This window comes from Panthera leo, chromosome A2 (assembly GCF_018350215.1).
Source record: "Panthera leo isolate Ple1 chromosome A2, P.leo_Ple1_pat1.1, whole genome shotgun sequence".
Lineage (NCBI taxonomy): Eukaryota > Metazoa > Chordata > Mammalia > Carnivora > Felidae > Panthera > Panthera leo.
The window spans coordinates 51,344,899-51,364,477 of record NC_056680.1 but is presented as its reverse complement, the minus strand read 5'-3'; the positions used below and the strand labels follow the sequence as shown (position 1 = coordinate 51,364,477).

The window sequence follows — 19,579 nt, the reverse complement described above, 5'->3', positions numbered from 1 at the left end:
TTAGCCCCGGGAAGAATGCAAAGAGCTGGGGAGGGACCAGCATTCTGAGGAGAACATATTTGAAGGTCCGGAGGCAGAAAACCGCCCGGTGTATCTCCTCAAATGAAGGATGACCCTAGTGGCTGAGCTAAATGAATGAAGGAGAAGGTGGCACAGATGAAGTGACAGAGCTGGGCAAGGGTTAGATCGCATAGGCCATGGTTAGGTAGAACCTCATCATAAATCCCCATGAACTGAGGAAACCTGTAGGCGAGACACTGTTGACCAAACAGTCCTTTGCTTCCTCTCAAACCCAGCCTCTCTTGCTGGGGCCACGTGACCAGTTCTGGCCAATGGATTTTAACTGGAAATGCTATCATCACTTTCTGGACAAAGCCATTAAGAGCCAGTGAGCCTCTTTCAGCCCTCTCTTCCCCAGCCACACTGCCCCTGGGAGCTATGTGTTCCACAGGACAAAGCCAGCTACAAAAATGCAGGAGGCAGCACTGGACGTTAAGGAATCAATCTTTGTTGTGTTGAACAACTGAGATTTCAAGGTTTATCTGGGACTGCAACATAACCTAGCCTATCCCAGTTAGGGGATGATCTCAAAGTGTTCGAAACTTGCAACCCAGGGAAGCCTACTTACAAGAGCAGGAGTTCAGTAAATGGCCGTTCCTTTCATACCAGCTCTTACCTTTCCTCTCTAAAAAATTTGGGACTGGGGGTGCCTGGGTGGCTCAACCGGTTAAGCATCCGACTTTGGTTCAGGTCATGATCTCATGGTTCGTGAGTTCAAGCCCCGCACAGGGGTTGCTGCTGTCAGGGCAGAGCCCACTTCGATCCTCTCTCTCTCTCTCTCTCTCTCTCTCTCTCTCTCTCTCTCTCTCTCTCCCCCCCTCTGCCCCTCCCCCACTCACTGTGGTCTCTCTGTCTCAAAGATAAATAAACAATTGGGAACTGCTTTAGATGCATTGCATAGACCCTCTGTTCATTCTCACACAACTCCCCAAAAAACCCACAGTGATTAAAGACTTGCTTTATTCCAGTGGAATAGCTAGTGTGTGGAAGGAAAGTCAGATGATCTGTCCGGAGCCACACAGCAGTAACTTTTAAAAAACTTCACCATCTCTTTTGTTTTGAAGTTTCCTAGTTTACAAGAAAATAGACAGGGCAATATGTGTACCTGTTTTTCAGAGGGGGAAAGTGAGACCTGACACCTACCATCTAGTGACCTACCCCAGTAGGGTGTAAGGGTGTAAGTCCCCATCCCAGCCCATTATTTATGAGCAATGTGGCTCTGGGCATGTTAGTCAATCTCTGAGCCTCAGTTTCCACATCTATAAAATGGGGATAATAAGATTTGTGAGAGAAGATGCCTGCCTGGCACATATTAGGTGCAAAATACAAGTTACAACTAGTACTCAGATGGGCAGACTCCAGGCCCGGGGGAATCCTGGCCAAACACAGTGCCAACCTCCAGGGGCAATTCTCCAGTGACCCTGAATCCTATCCATGTTTTTTTATTCCCTAGCAGTTGGAAACGGGCGGATCCTGGGAAGCCTTCCAAGAGAGCAAATGCAGGAGCCTCTTCCGGCCCTTGCAACAGCCCGGGCTCTTTTGGAAAGAAAGAGATCATTCTCTTCTGTTTCCTTTTAAACAGCAGCCAAAAATTCCCCATTCAATGAGAGCCCAGCTCCAGGAAGGAAATGACTTTGGCTGAGATGCCAAACCAAAAGTTAGAAATTGTCAAGGTTGCACAACCAAAACAAAACGTGAAAATTGCAAAAGTCACAAGAAAACTCCGAGAAGACAGTGACAGCAGGAGGAATGATTCCAGAAGCTTCTTGCTCTCCCACTCAGATTCTCACACCCGGAACCTCACAAACCCCTATTCCACATAGCGGACAGAACAATGGGCACACCCCAGGAACAAGCCCTCCAAAATCTTCCCTTTGCCCCTGAGAAAGCCGACCTTTGACCATGGCCTGTGAGGCCTTGAGTGGCCTGACCCTGCCCCCTGCGCCCTCTGTAGGCTCAGCCCACCCACACTCACATGTCCTTTAGCTGAGACCTCCACGGCCTCTCTGAGTCCTCAAACATCGCTCCTTCCCATCTCCAGGCCTTTGCACATGCTGTGCCCTCTGCCTAGAAATGCTTGCGAGGTCTCACTAGGTCCACTTAGCCTTCGAATGGAAGCTCAGTTTTCACTTCCTCAGGGAAGCTTGCCCTGATGAGATCAAATCCTGCCCTCTTTCATGCTATCACCCCACATGCACTTCCCCAAGCACTCACACTGCGGTTGGTTATGGTCTCCGTGTCATCATCCTGTTAGTATTTGTCTCCCACACTAGACTGCAGGCTCCTTGAGGCCTGGGACCGTGTCTGTATTTTCATTGCTGTGTCCCTAGTGCCTGACATATTGTAGCCACTTGATAAATATTTCTTTAGTTCATTACTGACCCCTGCCCAGCTTCCACGTACCTAACTCTCTATGAGGATGAATGAGGGCGAATTTTATCTCACGGGCTAGGCACAGCTGGTTTCCAGCCTCTTTCCTCAGAGCTAGAGCCATCTGGTCCTCACCATCAACAGGCTCAGCTCCTAGGCCTGCCTTTGGTGGCATTTAACCAGCTGTAGAGCTCAGCAGTGATGACAGCTGATCTGTCTTTGGCTGGAAGTCACAGCTCCAATACTTTGGCCTCTGTCAAAGTATTCCAGTTCCTATGCACCCAAGATGCTAGAACTTGGGCTCTGGAGCCTGGCTTACAGTCCCCTCCCAAGGCTCAGAGTCTGGAAAAGTCCCTCTGAGGAGTAGGATCTTCATGTTTTGAGCCCCAGGGTGATGGTCAGCCCTGGCCCCCTGGGACAGACTCTTCTGATGCTGAATGCAGCCTGACCATAAAAGTCTGCTCCTGATCCCCTGGTCTCTCCATCATGAGGCCTCTCTGAAATGTCTGGCAATTTCACCATGGTCACCATTCTTTAGAACAGTGATTCCCACAGTGTGTTGGTTCTGTGGGATTATTTCCAAGTATCACATCAAAAGGGGTCCCATGATCAAATATAAATGGAAACATGGGCCTAAGCAGGTCTTTGCTACGGGACTTATCAGAGCCTTAATATGATGGTTTACATTGTGAATCTCCAAAGGTAGGGGCCACTGATAAAGCATACAGCATTGCCCTAGTTATTCATGAGCTTTTGGTTTGCAGCAGGGGTATCTGGCTGGAGTACTCTTCTGAGACCCATGCTTTGGGAAAGGCTACTCTAGACTATGATTCGCCCTGCAGATGCCCTATGCACACAGTACTTTCCCCATCACAGACATCTATCAACCAGGACACACAGACAGCATTCCCCTGCCTGTCCTGACCCTGAGATTAGGGTTTCACCCAAGAGCCAGCTCTTTCCTGTGGGCTTACCAGAGCCTGGAGCTATAACAACATCCATGGAGGACTACTTACAACTGGTCTTCACCCAAAGTTGGGAGGTGAAAGTGGACAGAACAGGGTAAGAAAGGGTAAGAAAATGGGCAATTTCATCTTACAAAGTGGGGAATCAATAGGCATTGCCTAGAGCTGACCAAGAAAGAACCAGAAATGTAAGGATGTTCTTTAAATGTTACAAAAGCAATCTACTGAGGAACTAAAAATTGTGACATAAATGTATTAGAAAGGGAGAGAAGTGGGGCGCCTGGGTGGCTCAGTCGGTTGGGTGTGCGACTTCGGCTCAGGTCATGATCTTGCAGTTGGTGGGTTTGAGCCCGTGCCGGGCTCTGTGCTGACAGTTCAGAGCCTGGAGCCTGCTTCAAATTCTGTGTCTCCTCCTCTGTCTGACCCTCCCATGCTCATGCTCTGTCTCTCAATAATAAGTACACATTGAAAAAAAAAATTTTTTTTTAAAAGGTAGAGAAGTTATGTATAAGCCAAATCTTCTTCTAGGAAATTAGTGGATAATATTTAAATTAATAAATATGAAAAGGACAAAAAATAAACTTTGTATGATGCATTAAAAAAAAAAGTTTGTGGGGCACCTAGGTGGCCCAATTGGTTAGGGGTCCAACTCTTGATTTCAGCTCAGGTCATGATCTCACAGTTTTGAGATCAAGTCCTACATCAGGCTCTGCACTGACAGCATGGAGCCTGCTTGGGATTCTCTCTCTCTCTCTCTCTCTCTCTCTCTCTCTCTCTCTCTCTCCATCTCTCTCTCTCTGCCTTCCCCCACTTGTTCTCTCTCTATTCCCTCTCTCTATCAATACATAAACTTTTTTTAAGTTTATATGTTGAATTTAAAAAAAATAAAGTTTAGGGGTACCTGGCTGGCTCAGGTGGTAGAATGTGCCACTCTTGATCTTGGGGTTTTAAGTTCGAGCCCCATGTTGGATGTGGAAATTACTTAAAAATAAATTCTTTTTTTAAAAGTTTGCATGCTGTATTTAAAAAAAAATAAAATAAAGTTTGTATGTTGCATTTAAAAATAAATATGAGGGGCCTCTGGGTAGCTCAGTAGGTGAAGCATCCAACTCTTGGTCTCAGCTTAGGTCGTGATATCACAGTTCTTGAGTTCAAGCCCTGCATCAGGATCTGTGTGGACAGTGCAGAGCCTGCCTGGAATTCTCTCTCCCTCTCTCTGTGCCCCTTCCCTGCTTGTGTGCCCATACTCTCTTTCTCTCAAAATACATAAAGAAAACTTAAAAAATTAGGGGCACCTGGGTGGCTCAGTTGGTTAAACATCTGGCTTTAGCTCAGATCATGACCTCGTAGTTCATGAGTTTGAGCTCTGCGTCAGGCTCCGTGCTGACAGCTCAGAGCCTGGAGCCTGCTTAGGATTCTGTGTCTCCCTCTCTCCTCTCTCTCTGCCCCTCCTCTGCTTGCACTGTCTTTCTCCCTCTCTCAAAAATAAATAAACATTAAAAAAATTTTTTAATTAAAAAAAAAAATAAATAAATAAATATGAAAGGGTCAGTATAAGCACATTATTTAGAGACAGTACTAATAAGGCAGAGAATGCCCATTCCCCTTGTCTTCACACATTCTAGAAGTTTTAGCTAGACATATGATTGCCTGGCTAAAAACTACACTTCCCAGACCAACAGGAAGCAGGCTGTGCAAGCCAAGTGGCCCTCCCTAAGGGCAGACCTTTCTCACTTCCCACTTCAGATGAGGCCACAGGGAATAATGAACAGGGAAGCTCCCCCCAGTGCCTGCCCCCATCCCTCACCCCTTTGTAAAACATAGACCCAGACCCCACCCCTGGAATTTCTGAATCCGAAGATGAGGTGAGACCCCAGAATTTGCATTCCTAACAAGGTCAAGGCGATGCTGATGCCTGGAGGTCTGGCGCAGTGAGAACCCCTGATCTACCAAGAAGAACAAGGGGTGCAGATGGATCAAGCCAAAAACTTACTTCCCTTGGCCGGGATGGACCTTTACACCTGCTGCTCTGCCAGATGTCTACTGCTACAGATCAGTGACCACAGCGTGTTTCTCATTTCAAACGGGACAGTTGTGAGCATGGCTCCCTGTGCAGATACCACCACTGGGTTCTGAGTGTGCTGGGGGAAGGGGAGCAGGTAACTTCTCTTTGGTGGAGAGGTTCTGGACCACTGGGGGCTGATCCCGAGGACTACACATCACCCACAGATCCTGGGCCTTGAGCTAAAGGAAGAAACTGATTAGGGCCTCGGGCCTTGTCTCTCTTGGGGAAGGGGTGAGCACGTTTTAGTTGTGGGAAGGCAGGTATAAATGGATATTTGGGTAGCCCAAAGGGGAAAATTCTAGGGAGACTGCTGACCCTCCAATATTTATTCCCTCCTCCTCTAGAGTAATAGAAGCTTTAGTTAGGCACACAACCTCCCAGCTACAGATTACATTCCCCAAGTCTCCCCTGCAACTAGGTGCTATCATGTGACTAGGTCCTGGCCGACAGCTTGGGTGGCAAGTTAGGCGTGCACCTTATTTGAGTACTGGAGTCTGCCCTTAGTAACAGCAGTGAACCAGAAATGTTAATACAGACAACCACCAAGACACGGCTCAGAGAATAAAAAGGGGTTGACACTGGAAAACAAATTTGCCAGAGGAATGGGCAGTTGGGTGGTAAGCCTTCTGTACTAATGTATTCTAATTCTTTTTTTAAGGCATTTTTTAAAATGTTCATTTATTTTTGAGAGGGAGGGGAGGGGTAGAGAGACAAGGGGACAGAGGATCCAAAGCAGGCTGCATGCTGACATCAGACAGCCCAATGTGGGGCTTGAACTCACGAACCATGAGATCAGGACCTGAACAGAAGCTGGATGCTTCAGTTGGAGGAACCCAGGTGCCCCTATTCTAATTCTTATCACATTTAATGTTAGGAGTTTGGCAAATAGAATAACAACAGTCTTGGCAATGAAGGTGGAGAAAATATCAAGGGACAGAGACCCACAGACCCAGGTCTCTACACAGTCAGAACAGCGACCACCCACAGTACTTGATTTCAAGAGACTAGATGCAATGTGGCCCCCAGGGGACCCCACACACTGCCCTTCAGTTCAGATACAATCTTCAGAAGGCCTCTGTTAAATACAAATATAGCACCTGGAGATACAAATACAAATATAGTCTCTAAGGAAGCCAATTTATACCTAGGACCTCTGGTGTGTGCGGTTTCCAAGCATGCTTCTATCAAATCTATTCTAGAGGCCCTTTAAGAAGTGGTAGGCAGACATCAGGTTCTCAAACTGCCGGAAGCAGCTGATCAAGTTCATAAGCAATCTTCCTCAAGCAAATGCAAAATAAGGTTTAACTAAGTTATGATTAGGGAAGGGAAAATGGCTTTGACTAGTCAGAATACAGAAACTTAAAACGCTTCACACATATAGAATATGCCCTCTATATTTACCTCCAAAAAGGGGCAGAGATTTATGGCACTTTTTTTAACTAATGACAAAAATAGAAAGGGGAAGTGTCCTGCCTGAGGACGTAAAACAATAGTAAAAACACAACCAGACTGTCAGAAGAACATCGAGGGGATTTGTGGATGTGGAAACAAGTGTTAGTCTCTCTTCCTCAGGGGCTAAGGGGGAGAGAGGAGAGGTTTGAGGGGCAAAGGTAGACTCCCACAGTCCTGACAGGTTGAGGGCAGCTGGACCAGGAAAGTGGGGATCTGAGTACAATTCTAAACAGAAGAGAAGCTGACAGAAAAAATATCACTGTTGCCTGGAAGCCCAAATGCTGTGTTCAGTGAAGTTTCTGTGAAAAATGCTAAGCATGAGGGTGTTGGATCCAGACACGCCTGGGTGTGACCTCCATCTGTACCCACGACCAGAATTATGCCCCTGGGGGAGTCACTGAGCCATTCTTGGCCTCAGTCTCCTTAGGTGGAGAAGGGGCTCCTTAGAGCACCCACCTCAAGGGGCTTTTGGGAGGAGGCAAGCAGGCAGCTCAGGGCTCAGTCAGTGGTTAGCTTAAAGTGTCGTGCCACAATGAGTGGCTTCTTTAAATCTGGCACTATATTGTGTGTTGACCTCAAATCGTTAAGAACATGTTCAAGATTAGTCAACAGTCAGGTTTTGACGTCAATGGCAAGTTGATGTGTCCAACCAGAGGCCTGTCTCAATGCCTGGTACTTGTCTGCTTTCGGGGCTCAGGACATCCCGGTAGTGTTTCAGCCGCTCAGCAGAGACAAAACCAGGGTGCCGTGCGGGCCCCAACCCACTGGCCCCCTCCCCGAAGTGGGCTAGGCTGGAGAAGCCCAGGCCGCTAGATTCTGACTGCATTTGACCCAGTGGCATTTCCCCTCACCTCCAGCGACCCCTTCCCTCCTTGCCTCTTTTCCAACCCATTAAGAGTTTACCATTAAATCTCTCAAAAGGTGAAAAATATTTGAGGACATAGTCAGTGCTAATCGTATCTCCATATCCACCACATGCCAGGCTCTGGGGACACAGAGAAGCCAGAGCCAGGGTCTGCGCATGGCTAAACAGGGCAGGCGTCGGTCACACCAACCAACAAGGTCTGAGGGACAATGGGGGCCACGGCACCACGAGTGTCCAGAGGGGGCTCAGACGGCATCCAGCCCACCCCCACTGGACAAAGGTGGGACTAAGCCCAGGGAAAGGGAGGACCTGCCCATGTAACAATAGGGCTTAGCCACACTGCCTGACCACCTTCCTGTAAAACCGCAGCCACCCCCGGCTGACCCGGATGAGGACCTGGCCTTGGGGATGTGAGGGTAAGGATGCTGTCTGACTGGACTTAAGGGAACCCTCTCAGGACAGAAGGGCTGGCAGGGTAGGGAGGGGTTTCAGGAAGTTCCCAAAGGCTTGGGGAGCCTGGGGGCTGAGCAGACCACCCCTCCCCAGTCTGAGGAAGATGGTGAGCTGGGGGAGGCTGGCCAGACAGGGGCAGAGGCTGCAGAAGTTTGGGGGTGGCCATGTTTTGAGATGTGCCCATTCTTGATTCAGAGATTACGCTGCTAGGGCCTGGAGGCAGGGAACAGGCCGAGTCCCACACTGGTGTGTCACTGCTTGCTGTGTAAGCAGGATCTTCCCCACAACCTGCCCCAGGCAGAGAATCCTGCCAGCAGAGGAACGGTCCTTCATCTAATAAGATCTGGTGGGTGTGCGGAAGCCCTGTGTCCCTGGACACCCGAAATCCTGAAGAATCGCTACGTGCCTAAGGGCGAGAGATGGTCTCACTGTCCCACTAGCGTTCCCTGCCCAAGAGGTGATCTACCTCTGTGGTGTACCCGAAATCCTGCCTTGGGCTTCATCTCTAGATCCCCTCACCCGCAGGGCCACCCCAATGTCCCTTATTCTCCTGCCACCTCTGAGGGTGGAGGTTTCTAAGCCCCCATCAATCAGCTCTTTGCTCTAGATCCTACCATCCCTCCTCCTGGAAGCCCTCCATGATTCCAGAATTCCTGGGGTGCAGTCGGGAAAGTGTTGAACCTGTGTCTATTGATTCAGCCAGCTTCTTCCCAGACCAAAAGCCCCAGACAGGACAACACCAGAGCCCACATAGGGTCTTCTGCAGGTCTCTGTGGCTCAGAATGCACTGCTCTTGACTCCCACACCAGCTTCACGCTGGTTCCTTCAAAATCCAGTGCTCTCCCTGGACTCTCTTACCTCAGCTCTTCACATGGCTGTCTTCTTTCCATCCCTCCAATTTCACCTTCTCCGACTTCTTAGCCTTCCATGACTAACATGTTCTAGGAGAATCTCCTGCCTGCTCACTCCAACCTATTGTTTTTATTTATTTTCCTGTCCATTGATTATATCTTCATATGACTATGTCCTCCATGAGGGCAAAGGACCTGTCGCTTTGCCCATCACTGTCGTCTAGAAACTAGGACAGCACCAGGCACTAGGCAGGGGCTCAGAAAGTACCTATTAAAAGACCGGCTTGCTGCCCCACACTGAAGGGGTCTCTTTGGAGATACGAGAAGGGATGGGTTCTAGATGGGAGTAGCCATGACCCACCTGCCTTCTGCTAAGCATTGGCTGAACACAAGGCACTTGGCATAATTCTACTTCAATTTTGCAGCATCTCTTCATGGCAGAGAACGATTATTACCTGCTAAATATGTTCCCACCACTGTTGTAATAGCAGGTAAGAGGGTAATTTGGTAATACTGATCCAGATATCTTTTTAATTTTTAAATTTTTATTTATTTTTTTAATGTTTTATTTTATTTTTGAGAGAGAGACAGACAGACAGAGTGTGAGCAGGGGAAGGGCAGAGAGAGGGGGAGACAGAATCCAAAGTAGGCTCCAGGCTCTGAGCTGTCAGCACAGAGCCCGACATGGGGCTCGAATCCACAGACTGCGAGATCATGACCTGAGCCAAAATCAGATGCCTAACCGACTGAGCCACCCAGGCTCTCCAGTTTTTATTTTAGAGAAAGAGGGAGCACACACAAGCGGGGAAGGGGCAGAGGGAGGGAGGGAGGGAGAGAAACTTAAGCAGATTCCACGCTCAGTGCAGAGCCTGATGCAGGCTCAATCTTACCACCTTGAAATCATAACCTGAGCCAAAATCAAGAGTCAGATGCTTAACCAACTAAGCCGCCCAGGTGCTCCAGTAATATTGGTACAAACATTAACCAAAACTTAAGGGGCACCTGGGTGGCTCAGTCAGTTGAGCATCTGACTTTGGCTTAGGTCATGATCTCATGGTTCGAGAGTGAGTTCGAGCCCCATGTCGGGTTTACTGCTGTGCTGACAGCACGGAGCCGGCTCTGGATCCTCTATCCCCATGTCTCTCTCTGCCCCTCCCCTGCTTGTTCTATCTCTCTCTCTCTCAAAAAAAACATTTTAAAAATACACATAAAAATAATAAAATAAAATCATTTTAAAAACTCAAAATACAGGAGCACCTGGATGGCTCAGTCAGTGGAGTGTACAACTGACTCTTGATCTTGAAGTTGTGGGTTTGGGCCCCACGTTGGCTGTAGAGATTCCTTTAAAAATAAAATCTTTAAAAAAAAAAGGTAGTTGTAGATGTCACATATATGTTAACCAATGCACAGAAAACTTCCAGTAAGATAGGCATGACATTGTTAATAGTGGTTACCTTCTTGGGGAGTAAAACTGAGAATATAGGATGACGACATAAATCATTTTTTACTGTAGACTCTTTTGGATTTTTATGTATAGCTATCTTTTTAATCCTTATTTTTAAATTTACTTTTGGAATAGAGAAGCAGACTTTTAAAGGTACAGAAGAACTTATAGAAAAGTCTCTCTCCAATATCTGGTTCCCTGGCCACCCAACTGCTCTCCCAGAGGTAATTTCTTAGTTGGGTGGTAAATTCTGTCAGTTACGTTTTTTTTCTAAGGTGAAGAAAAGTTCCAAGGCCAGAGGGTACGGCTCCTGCGGAAACCTGCTCGCGGGCGGCTGAGCGGGCCACCTTGGATACTCACAGTTCAGAATGATCTGGGCAGCGCGGTAGAGCTGCAGGCGGCACAGAAGGTCCACCAGCTGCTGGACGGTGGCCTGCCGCATGCCCCACCACCACAGAAGCTCCCGCGTGATGCTCACGCCCTGCACCCGCTCCATCGACTTGATCTTTCGCAGCTGGGTCAGGTCTGTGATCACATAGGAGGCTAGAAGGCAAGCGAGAGGCCATCTCAGCGTCAGAAAGGCAGTACTTCCACCAGAGGGTCACCAGGCTAGCGGTCTTTGTCCGCAGTAGCTTCTCACTCGCTCCCCTTCACACCTGAAATCTACCTGTAGCTGGGATCCACAGGCAGACCGAGTTATAGCACTGAGTCCACCTGACACCCATGGGACTGGCACTTTGACACCTCAGTGTAAATATCAACTTCACAGCCACACAAAACTTAGGAGAGAACCCACTGGAGGAGAGGGTCAGGGGCGGCCTTGAGCTTTAGCTGTTTGTCTGTTACGGGCAAGTCACCTCACTGGTAGGAGCCTCAGTTTCCTCAACTGTAAGAGGGGGCAGGTAATAGAACTTCTCTTGCCTCCCCTCCTAGAACAGAAGCTCCATGTAGACAGGGAGTTTTATCTGTTCCGTCCACTGTTAGATCCCCAGAGCAGAGAACAGCACCTGGTACAGAGTGGGGGCAAGACCAGGACCAAGGTGAGGTAAAGGAGGCACTCAGGGGCAAAACTTAAGGTACTCAGGAGCAAAATCTCACTCTCGGGGCTGATCTCAGAAGCTGGAGAAGTAGCTGGAAAATAGGTGCCTCCTTAAATTTTGCCCTGGGCATCTCATTCTCCTCACCCCTAAGTCCTAGCCTTGGCAGCAAGGGAGGGGGAATAATGAATGAATGAATGAATGAATGAAAGAAAGAAAGAAAGAAAGAAAGAAAGAAAGAAAGAAAGAACTAAGGAACAAATGGACCCATGGCCCAGCATCCTCATAGAACTGTTACAGACATCAAGAAGGACCATGCATCTAGGGGCGTCTGGGTGGCTCAGTCGGTTAAGTGTCCAATTTCAGCTCAGGTCACAATCTCATGGTTTATGGGTTCGAGCCCCATATCAGGCTCTGTGCTGACAGCTCAGAGCCTGGAGCCTACTTCAGATTCTGTGTCTCCCTCTCTCTCTGCCCCTCCCCCACTGGAACTCTGTCTCTCTCAAAAATAAAATAAACATTAAAAAAAATTTTTAATAAAATAAAAAAAAAAGAGAGCTCATGCATCTAAAAGCACATTGCCAACTCAGAAACACTACAAAATTTGCAGGTGGCTGCTGCTGGCAATACTAAATATAAAGCATTCCTGCTTTCCATTTTTCATGATAAAATTAATGGTTGTTCACTAAAGAAAACTTGGGGGGAAAAGGGGAGAAAAACACCAATATAACATGTTACACAGCATCCCACTAGGGTACTTTCTCTTTCCAAAACTCTCCTCTCCCCTCCCCTCCACACAGGAGCGGTTCTAGATGCACTGTTGCTGGACTGTAAGATTTTGCATCCTGCTCTCATTTACTAACATTATACCATCAGCATTTTCCGAGTTGTTACAAACTCTTCCTCATGGCATTTTGAATGGTCACATGTATTCCACTGAGTTTACTAAAGTGAAAGAGGCTTTTTTTGTCCTAATTAGGAATAAAATAATCACACTTCAGTTCCAGATTTTCAGAAATCATGGAACAGAAATGCATATAAACATCAAGTTGTTCGTTCATTTGTTCATTCATTCGGCAAAACATCACTGAGCACTTCTGTGCTCCAAGCCTGTGACAAGCTGTAGAGATACCGTGGTGAATAAACCAGAAGCCCATGGAGATTTCTGTTTGAAAAATACAAACATAAGTGAACTGAGTGGGGAAGGGGAGGCAAGAGATAAAGCTCAGGACTACATTAAAGGCCTCCAAGGCCAGGCTATATAGAGTTTGGACTTGATCCTAAGAGCCACAGACGCTACCTACCGAAGACCTCAGAGCCAGGGAGTGTGACATGATCATATTGCACAATCCCCTCCCTCTGGAGGAATGGGAAAGATTGAGACAGCCTCAATCTTTCTGCAGAGAGAAAGCCTGTTAGGGGATGGAAAGTTCTCAGTTGCAACTTTAGTCACTGGAAACCCCAGGCCAGATTCCTGGTCAGTGGGAAATGATGTCAGCAGGGTCAGGGGCTGCTTCTAGAAGCCGAGAGAAAAGAGGGGAGGGAAGAGGAAGGAACACTTCCCCCACACCTCTCCCTGCCCCCTTCCCTATGCACCCGGCTATTCACCTGTTCACCGGCACAGCATGCCTCCCACTCTTCAGAGGTAGTGGGAAAAACAGAAACCCTGGTGTGGTGTTCCATCACACCTTTGTGGGGTGCACTTTCCTTACAGGCAACACAAGAGAAATAGGAACCCAGCCCTGAGGCGCCTTGCACTTCGAACATTTCCATGAAAGCACATTTGCATGAAAGTGACAATTCTTAACCCATTAACCTATCAACATCTAACCAGGCCCTTAAAACAGGTCAAGGCAAGATAGAGATCTTGGGGGAATGAGTCAGCACTGAGGGCCCTGCTAAGTTCCCAACTCTTTTCTCAGCACACACAAGAAATACTTGGTCATTATTGGCTAACAGGATGAAATCAAAGTCTCTGTGATCATCCCACACTGGTCATACTTTTGCTTCTAATCTTCCAAACTTTTCTACAGATATAAAAATACATACTTATATAATCAGGACAGGACAGGGGTGGTTCAGGGCCTAAATTTTGGATTCTGAGGCCAGGGTTCAAAATCCTATTCTGCTACCTAGGAAGGACCTTTACCTCTTCCTGTGCCTCAGTTTCCTCATCTGCAAATGAGGATAACAATAGCACCTGCCTCAGAAGCTGTTGCAAGGATCAGATTAGTCATATATACAGAGGTACTTGGAATAATGCTTCGTACATAGAAAATATGATATAACTGTTAACTGTAATTATTAAGCCACCTATGTTCTATGAAAACCTGGTTTTGTTCCCTGTGGTTAAGACCACGTGGGACCATCCCACCGGATCTGAGTCCCTGAATCCTGCAGGAGTTCGTTCACCTGAGAGTAGTAAGCCTTGCCTCATGCTCAAAGCCCTCTCAAACAGATACGACATAGCCTCCTGAAATGTTTCCTGGCCAGTGGGAAGTGATGTAGGGTCAAATGACCCTTGTCAGGATTAATGGGACTCCTCCATGGCTAAGAGAAGGAGAAAACACAAAAGACCCTAACATGTCCTCTAAGCATCTCAGCAACTCACTCCCATTTTGTAGATGAGGAAACAGAAGGCTCAGAGTCACTTGCCCGAAATCATACAGCTAGACCGGGACAAAGCAGGGCGATGCACAAAGGCTAGCACATGCATGACTGAGCAAGATGCGGAGCAGTCCAACAAAGCAACTCCTGCCCTCAGGCCCTTTGGAAAACACCTGGGTGGATGACGCTGTAAGAAGCCTGTCTTCCCCTAAGACAAAAAATGGATGCCACTGTAATCATAGGGAAATGAACAGGAAGCAGCCACAATGTCTCCCAACAGTTGCCAAATCCAAAGAGCACGCATATGTGGCCATGTGATTTTCTAAATCACCTGACAAAGGATCTTCCCACCCCACGTACCCCCCAGTACCACAATCTGCCCTAAGGGACTATCTTTTTCTTTTCTTTTCTTTTTTTTAAGTTTATTATTTACTTATTCTGAGAGACAGAAAGAAAGAGAAAGAGAGACAGAGAGAGAGAGAGAATCCCAAGCAGGCCCTGCACAGTCAGTGCAGAGCCCATTGCGGGACTTGAACTCACAAACCAGGAGATCATGACCTGAGCCAAAACCAAGAGTCAAATGCTTAACTGACTGAGCTACCCATGTACCCCTCTTTTCTTTTCTAAATGATTCACAGAAGCAAAGACTCTTTAGCAATGGAAGGACAAAGGCGATCACTAGTTCTGATGAAGAGGAAGCCAGACAATACTGTGACCTGGCAAGGAGCAGCTAAACGGGCAACATGGCTAGCTCCCAGCCCAGCGAGCCCCACGCCAACACGGAGAGCTGGTTGACCATGGGCCAAAGCCAATTCAGTGGGATAAAAGGTGCACACCCCCCACGTCCTCGCCATTCCTACATCCTTCAGCTCATTATTTGTTCAAGTGGCTGTTGAATGTCTGCCCACTGGCCAGGTGCTGTCCTAGACTCTGGGAATATAGGAGTGAACCAGATGGGTGAGGTCTCTGCACTCATGGTGCTTACATTCTCCAGGGAGAGAGACACATAAATAAATAAGGAATGAGGTAATATCAAAGTATGTTAAGTGGAACAGAGGAAATAAAATACAGTGGTGGTACAGAGTAACGGGGGGGCAGGGTAGGCCTCTGGAATAAGGTGAAGTATGAACTGAGACCAGAAGGGCTATGGCCCTCCAAAGATGTCAGTATCCTAAACCCCAAAACCACCTTGCATGACAAAAGTGACTTTGCAGATGGGCTCACATTAGGGGTTCTGAGATGGGATTATCTGAATGATCAGAGTGGACCTAATGTAATTACAAGGGTCCTTACAAGGGGGAATCAGCAGTGTCTGATTCAGAGAAGATATAGTAACAGAAGCAAACGTCAGAGAGAGATTTGAAGATGTTTTGCTGTTGGCTTTGAAGGTGGAGGGAGAGGCCACGAGCCAACGTAAGCAGGCAGCCTCCTAGAAGCTGATACATTTGGGCAAGAAAATGAGTTCTCCTCTAGAGCATCCAGGAGGAATGCAACCCTGCCAACACCTTGATTTTAGGACTTGTGACCTCCAGAATTGTAACATGATAAATGTGCGTTGTTTTTAAGCCATTAAATTTGTGGTAATTCGTTACAGCGGCAAGAGGGAACTAAGGAGCCATGGTGAACACTGGGGGAGGAATGTCCCAGGCAGAGGCAACAGCAAATACAGAGGCCCTGAGCCTGGACCAGGGAGGCCGATGTGGCTGAAAGCAGGGCAAGCAAGAGCAAGTGTGGAAGGAGAAGAGGTCAGAAGTCAGTGGGGGTCAGATTGTGACAGATCGGGAAAGCCCGGTAGAGCTCGGATTATATCCTAAATCACAATTGGAAGTCTTTGAAGACTTTGAGCAATTCTGGTGTCTCCAGGATCTAAAAAATCAGAGGTATTCCCCAAAGAGGATGTACAGAGGGCCAACAAGTACATAAAAAGATACTCAGCATCACTAGTCATTAGGGAAATGCAAATCAAAATTACAATGACATACCATTCACACCTGCTCAGATGGGTAGCAGTGAAAAGACAGATAATAACAAGTGTTGGGGAGGATATGGAGAAATTGGACCTTCGTACACGGGTGGAGGGACTGTAAAATAGTGCAGACAATATCGAAAACAGTCTGGCACTTCCTCAAAACGTTAAATATAAAGTTACCATATGACTCAGTAATTCCACTCCTAGGTATCTACCAAGGGAAATGAAAACATATATCTACATAAAAACTTGTACACAAGTATGTGCAAGAGCACAAATGTTAACCCCATTAACTGGTGAATGGATAATAAATTGTGCAACATTATTCAGCAATAAAAAGAAATGAAGCACTGATACATGGTACAACAGAGATGAATCTTGAACACTAATGCTATATGAAAGAAGCCAATCACCAAAGACTACACGTTGTATGATTCCATTTCTATGAAATGTCCAGAATAGGTAATGCCCAAAGCTGAGGAAAATGAGTGGTATGTGGTGGGAATGTTGGGGTTGACAATTAAGGGGTATAGGGTTTCTTTTGGGGGCAACGAAAATGTTCTAAGATTAACTGTCGAGATGGATATGCAACTCTCTATATATATTAAACACCATTGAATTATACACTTTAGATGGGTGAATTGTATGGCATATGGATTATATCTCATAAAGTGCTTTTAAAGAGCCACAGGTGTTGGGGGCACCTGGGTGGCTCAGTTGGTTAGGTGTCTGACTCTTGATCTTGACTCAGGTCATGATCTCACGGTTTGTGAGTTCCAGCCCCACATCAGGCACTGCACTGCCAGTGAGGAGCCTACTTGGGACTCTCTCCCTCTCTGTCTGCCCCTCCCCTGCTCACTCTCTCTCTCAGAATAAATAAACTTTAATAAAAAAAAAAAAAAGCCACAGGTGTACCTTTAAAATATCTTAGGAACAGAAGTTCCTCTGGTGTTTACAGTCAAGGCCGACATGAAAAAAAAAAAAAAAACCTAGAGGGAGTCTCTTATACAAAATTTGTCCACTGCCCAGGAAACATTCAAAGTAGATAAGTCACAGGTCATTGGAACAAAGGAACAGTCTAGAAGATCAGGTGGTGTCCTGACTTTCTCAGAGGTGTCCTGACATGTTAGCAGTGACCGCCTCTGGGGAGAGGACTGAGACTGAAGACCCTGAAGAAGAAAGACATTTACCTTCCTCCCCACCCCTGCTGTATTATTTACTTTTATAAATGCATGTGTTGCTTTTTCCATTAAAAATAGTTAACAAAAATACAAGCTAAAAATAAAACCTAAATCCATGTTGCTAAGGAACATTGCTTGGCAAGGAGAAATACCTGAATATTTTAAGTTTAAAAAAGCATGCTATTAGAATGTACAAAATGATACAATTTTTGAAAAATGCATGCACATAAGTAAATTTATTATTATATACTAGAAGGTATAAATCACATAGCACTCTGCTAGCACATAGGAAGTAGGCAGCAAAAGTTGTTGCTGTTTATTATCATTATTATATTAGCATCCAAATAAGAATGGTTATCCCTGAGTAGTGGAATTTGAGCTAATCTTTGTTTGCCACGCTATTTTTCAATAAGCGTGTATTATTTTTGTTACTGGTTGAAAACGGGGTTTCTGAATCTGAGCACTATTGACACTTTGGACCTGATAATCCTACGTGGAGGGGGCTGTCCTGTGCATTGTAGGGCGGTTAGCAACACCCCTGGCTTTTACTCACTGCATGCCCCCAGCTGTGACAACCAAAAATGTCCAGACATGTGTTTCCGAGGGGGCAAAATCACCTCTGGTTGAGAATCACTAGGTTAAAAGGTATATTATTTGCTCAAACTGATGGATAACAAAAACACGTTCATTTTATTACTATTCTTTCAACTGTGCATATATCATACACTCTTGTATAAATGGTACATATCATAATCTAAATTCGAAAGAAAATACAGAGATTATTTTAGGGGAACCTAGGTGGCTCAGTCAGTTAAGCGTGAGTTCGAGCCCCGCATCCAGCACTGTGCTGACAGCTCAGAGCCTGGAGCCTGCTTCAGATTCTGTCTCCCTCTCTCTGCCCCTCCCCCACTAGGGCTCGCTCTCACTCTCTCTCAAAAATGAACAAAGGTTAAAAAAAATTTTTTTAAAGAAAATATAGAGATTATTTTAAAAATAAAGTGGTACCAGTTACAATGACATCAAACACAAACATAATAATTATTAATACTTCCTTATTACTTACAAGAATCTGACACTTAAGTGTCAGGTGCCTTTGCGTAATTTTCATTACTCACAAGAACCTCCAGTTTAGATTAAGAAGCTGAGGCTCAGAGAAGTGAAGCAACTTGTCCAAAGTCACCAGCTGGGAGGAGGTGGAGCCTGGAATGCAGACCTCTGCTTGGGAATCCGAGGACCAGAGGCGCGCAGCGTCCCCCCACCCCCACCCCCCACCCCCGCCCCGCCCCAGGTGCCAGGCCCTCTCTGCCTATTACCAAGCTCAAACAAACAAACACACCAAGGAGTTTAGCAACCTTTTAGCAACGCCATGCCCGTAGGGAATTTACTCCATCACTCTCTCAATCTGTCTCCACGTCTGTAAAAAGGTGTAAGAGAAACATGCACTTTATAGGCCCTTGTGGGAATTCAATGAGATAATCCGTGTCAGTGCCTGCATCCGGGCGGGACGCACAGTAAGCGCACAGTAATTGCTGATAGAGCTATTAGGATAAGCTTTACCATAAACAGCAAAGTCGAGCCGGTCATTATTCAGCGACAGATGAACAACAGAAATTTTCAAAGATCGTCTAACACCTTCCAGACAATCCCGGTGGTAGTGGTGAGGGGTGGGGGGTGTCCAGATAAGGGGTGGTGGCCAGCCGAGGATACACGACGAGGCTCCGGCCCGGAATGGCCGCACAAAGAGCCCCTCGGTTCGGGACCCACTTAAACAGGGGTGGGCAGGGGGCTTGGTGGCGGGGTCGCCAGGGGGAGCCCACTCACCGAACTGCATCCAGTCCCACTCGCTGAGCGTGTCCATGTTCCGGCACAGGTCGTCCAGTACCCAGGCGGGCAGCTGGTAGATGTAGCAGGACATGGCTGGGCTCCGGAGGCCGGCGGGCAGGCTCGCCGGCAACTGGGGCAGCCCCGCGGGGACCCGGGGCTTCTCTACTCCGGGGGCGGGCGGGTCCAGCCAGCCAGCCACCTCCTCCGGGGAAGTGGGCGGGCCGGGCGCTTGGCACCACCGCCCCCAGCGGCCACTCGCGGCGCGACACCGCCCCGCCGGCTGGACCGACTGGCGACGTGGGGCGGGAACGCGTTTAAGGACACACGAGGACTTCAGTGGCAGTCCCAGGAGGACTTCTGACTCCAGTACCAGTGTTTCCGGGCGCTCCGCCACATAGAATTCATTCAACAAATATTCTGTTAATTACCTACTATA

At 47.2% G+C, this 19,579-nt stretch overlaps 1 protein-coding gene across 1 annotated transcript in view; it reads right to left on the bottom strand.

Annotated features, from left to right (window-relative positions):
* The window catches only part of IRAK2 (interleukin 1 receptor associated kinase 2), a 59,619-nt gene extending 40,285 nt beyond the window's left edge, over positions 1 to 19,334 (bottom strand). Inside the window, exons 1-2 of the mRNA XM_042910757.1 lie at positions 19,141 to 19,334; positions 10,886 to 11,068 (exon numbers count right to left, since the gene is read on the bottom strand). Coding sequence (XP_042766691.1) covers positions 10,886 to 11,068; positions 19,141 to 19,234 — 277 coding nt within the window. The 5' untranslated portion in view covers positions 19,235 to 19,334. The remainder of the gene's footprint in view (positions 1 to 10,885; positions 11,069 to 19,140) is intronic.
* Between the last annotated feature and the right edge of the window lie 245 nt (positions 19,335 to 19,579).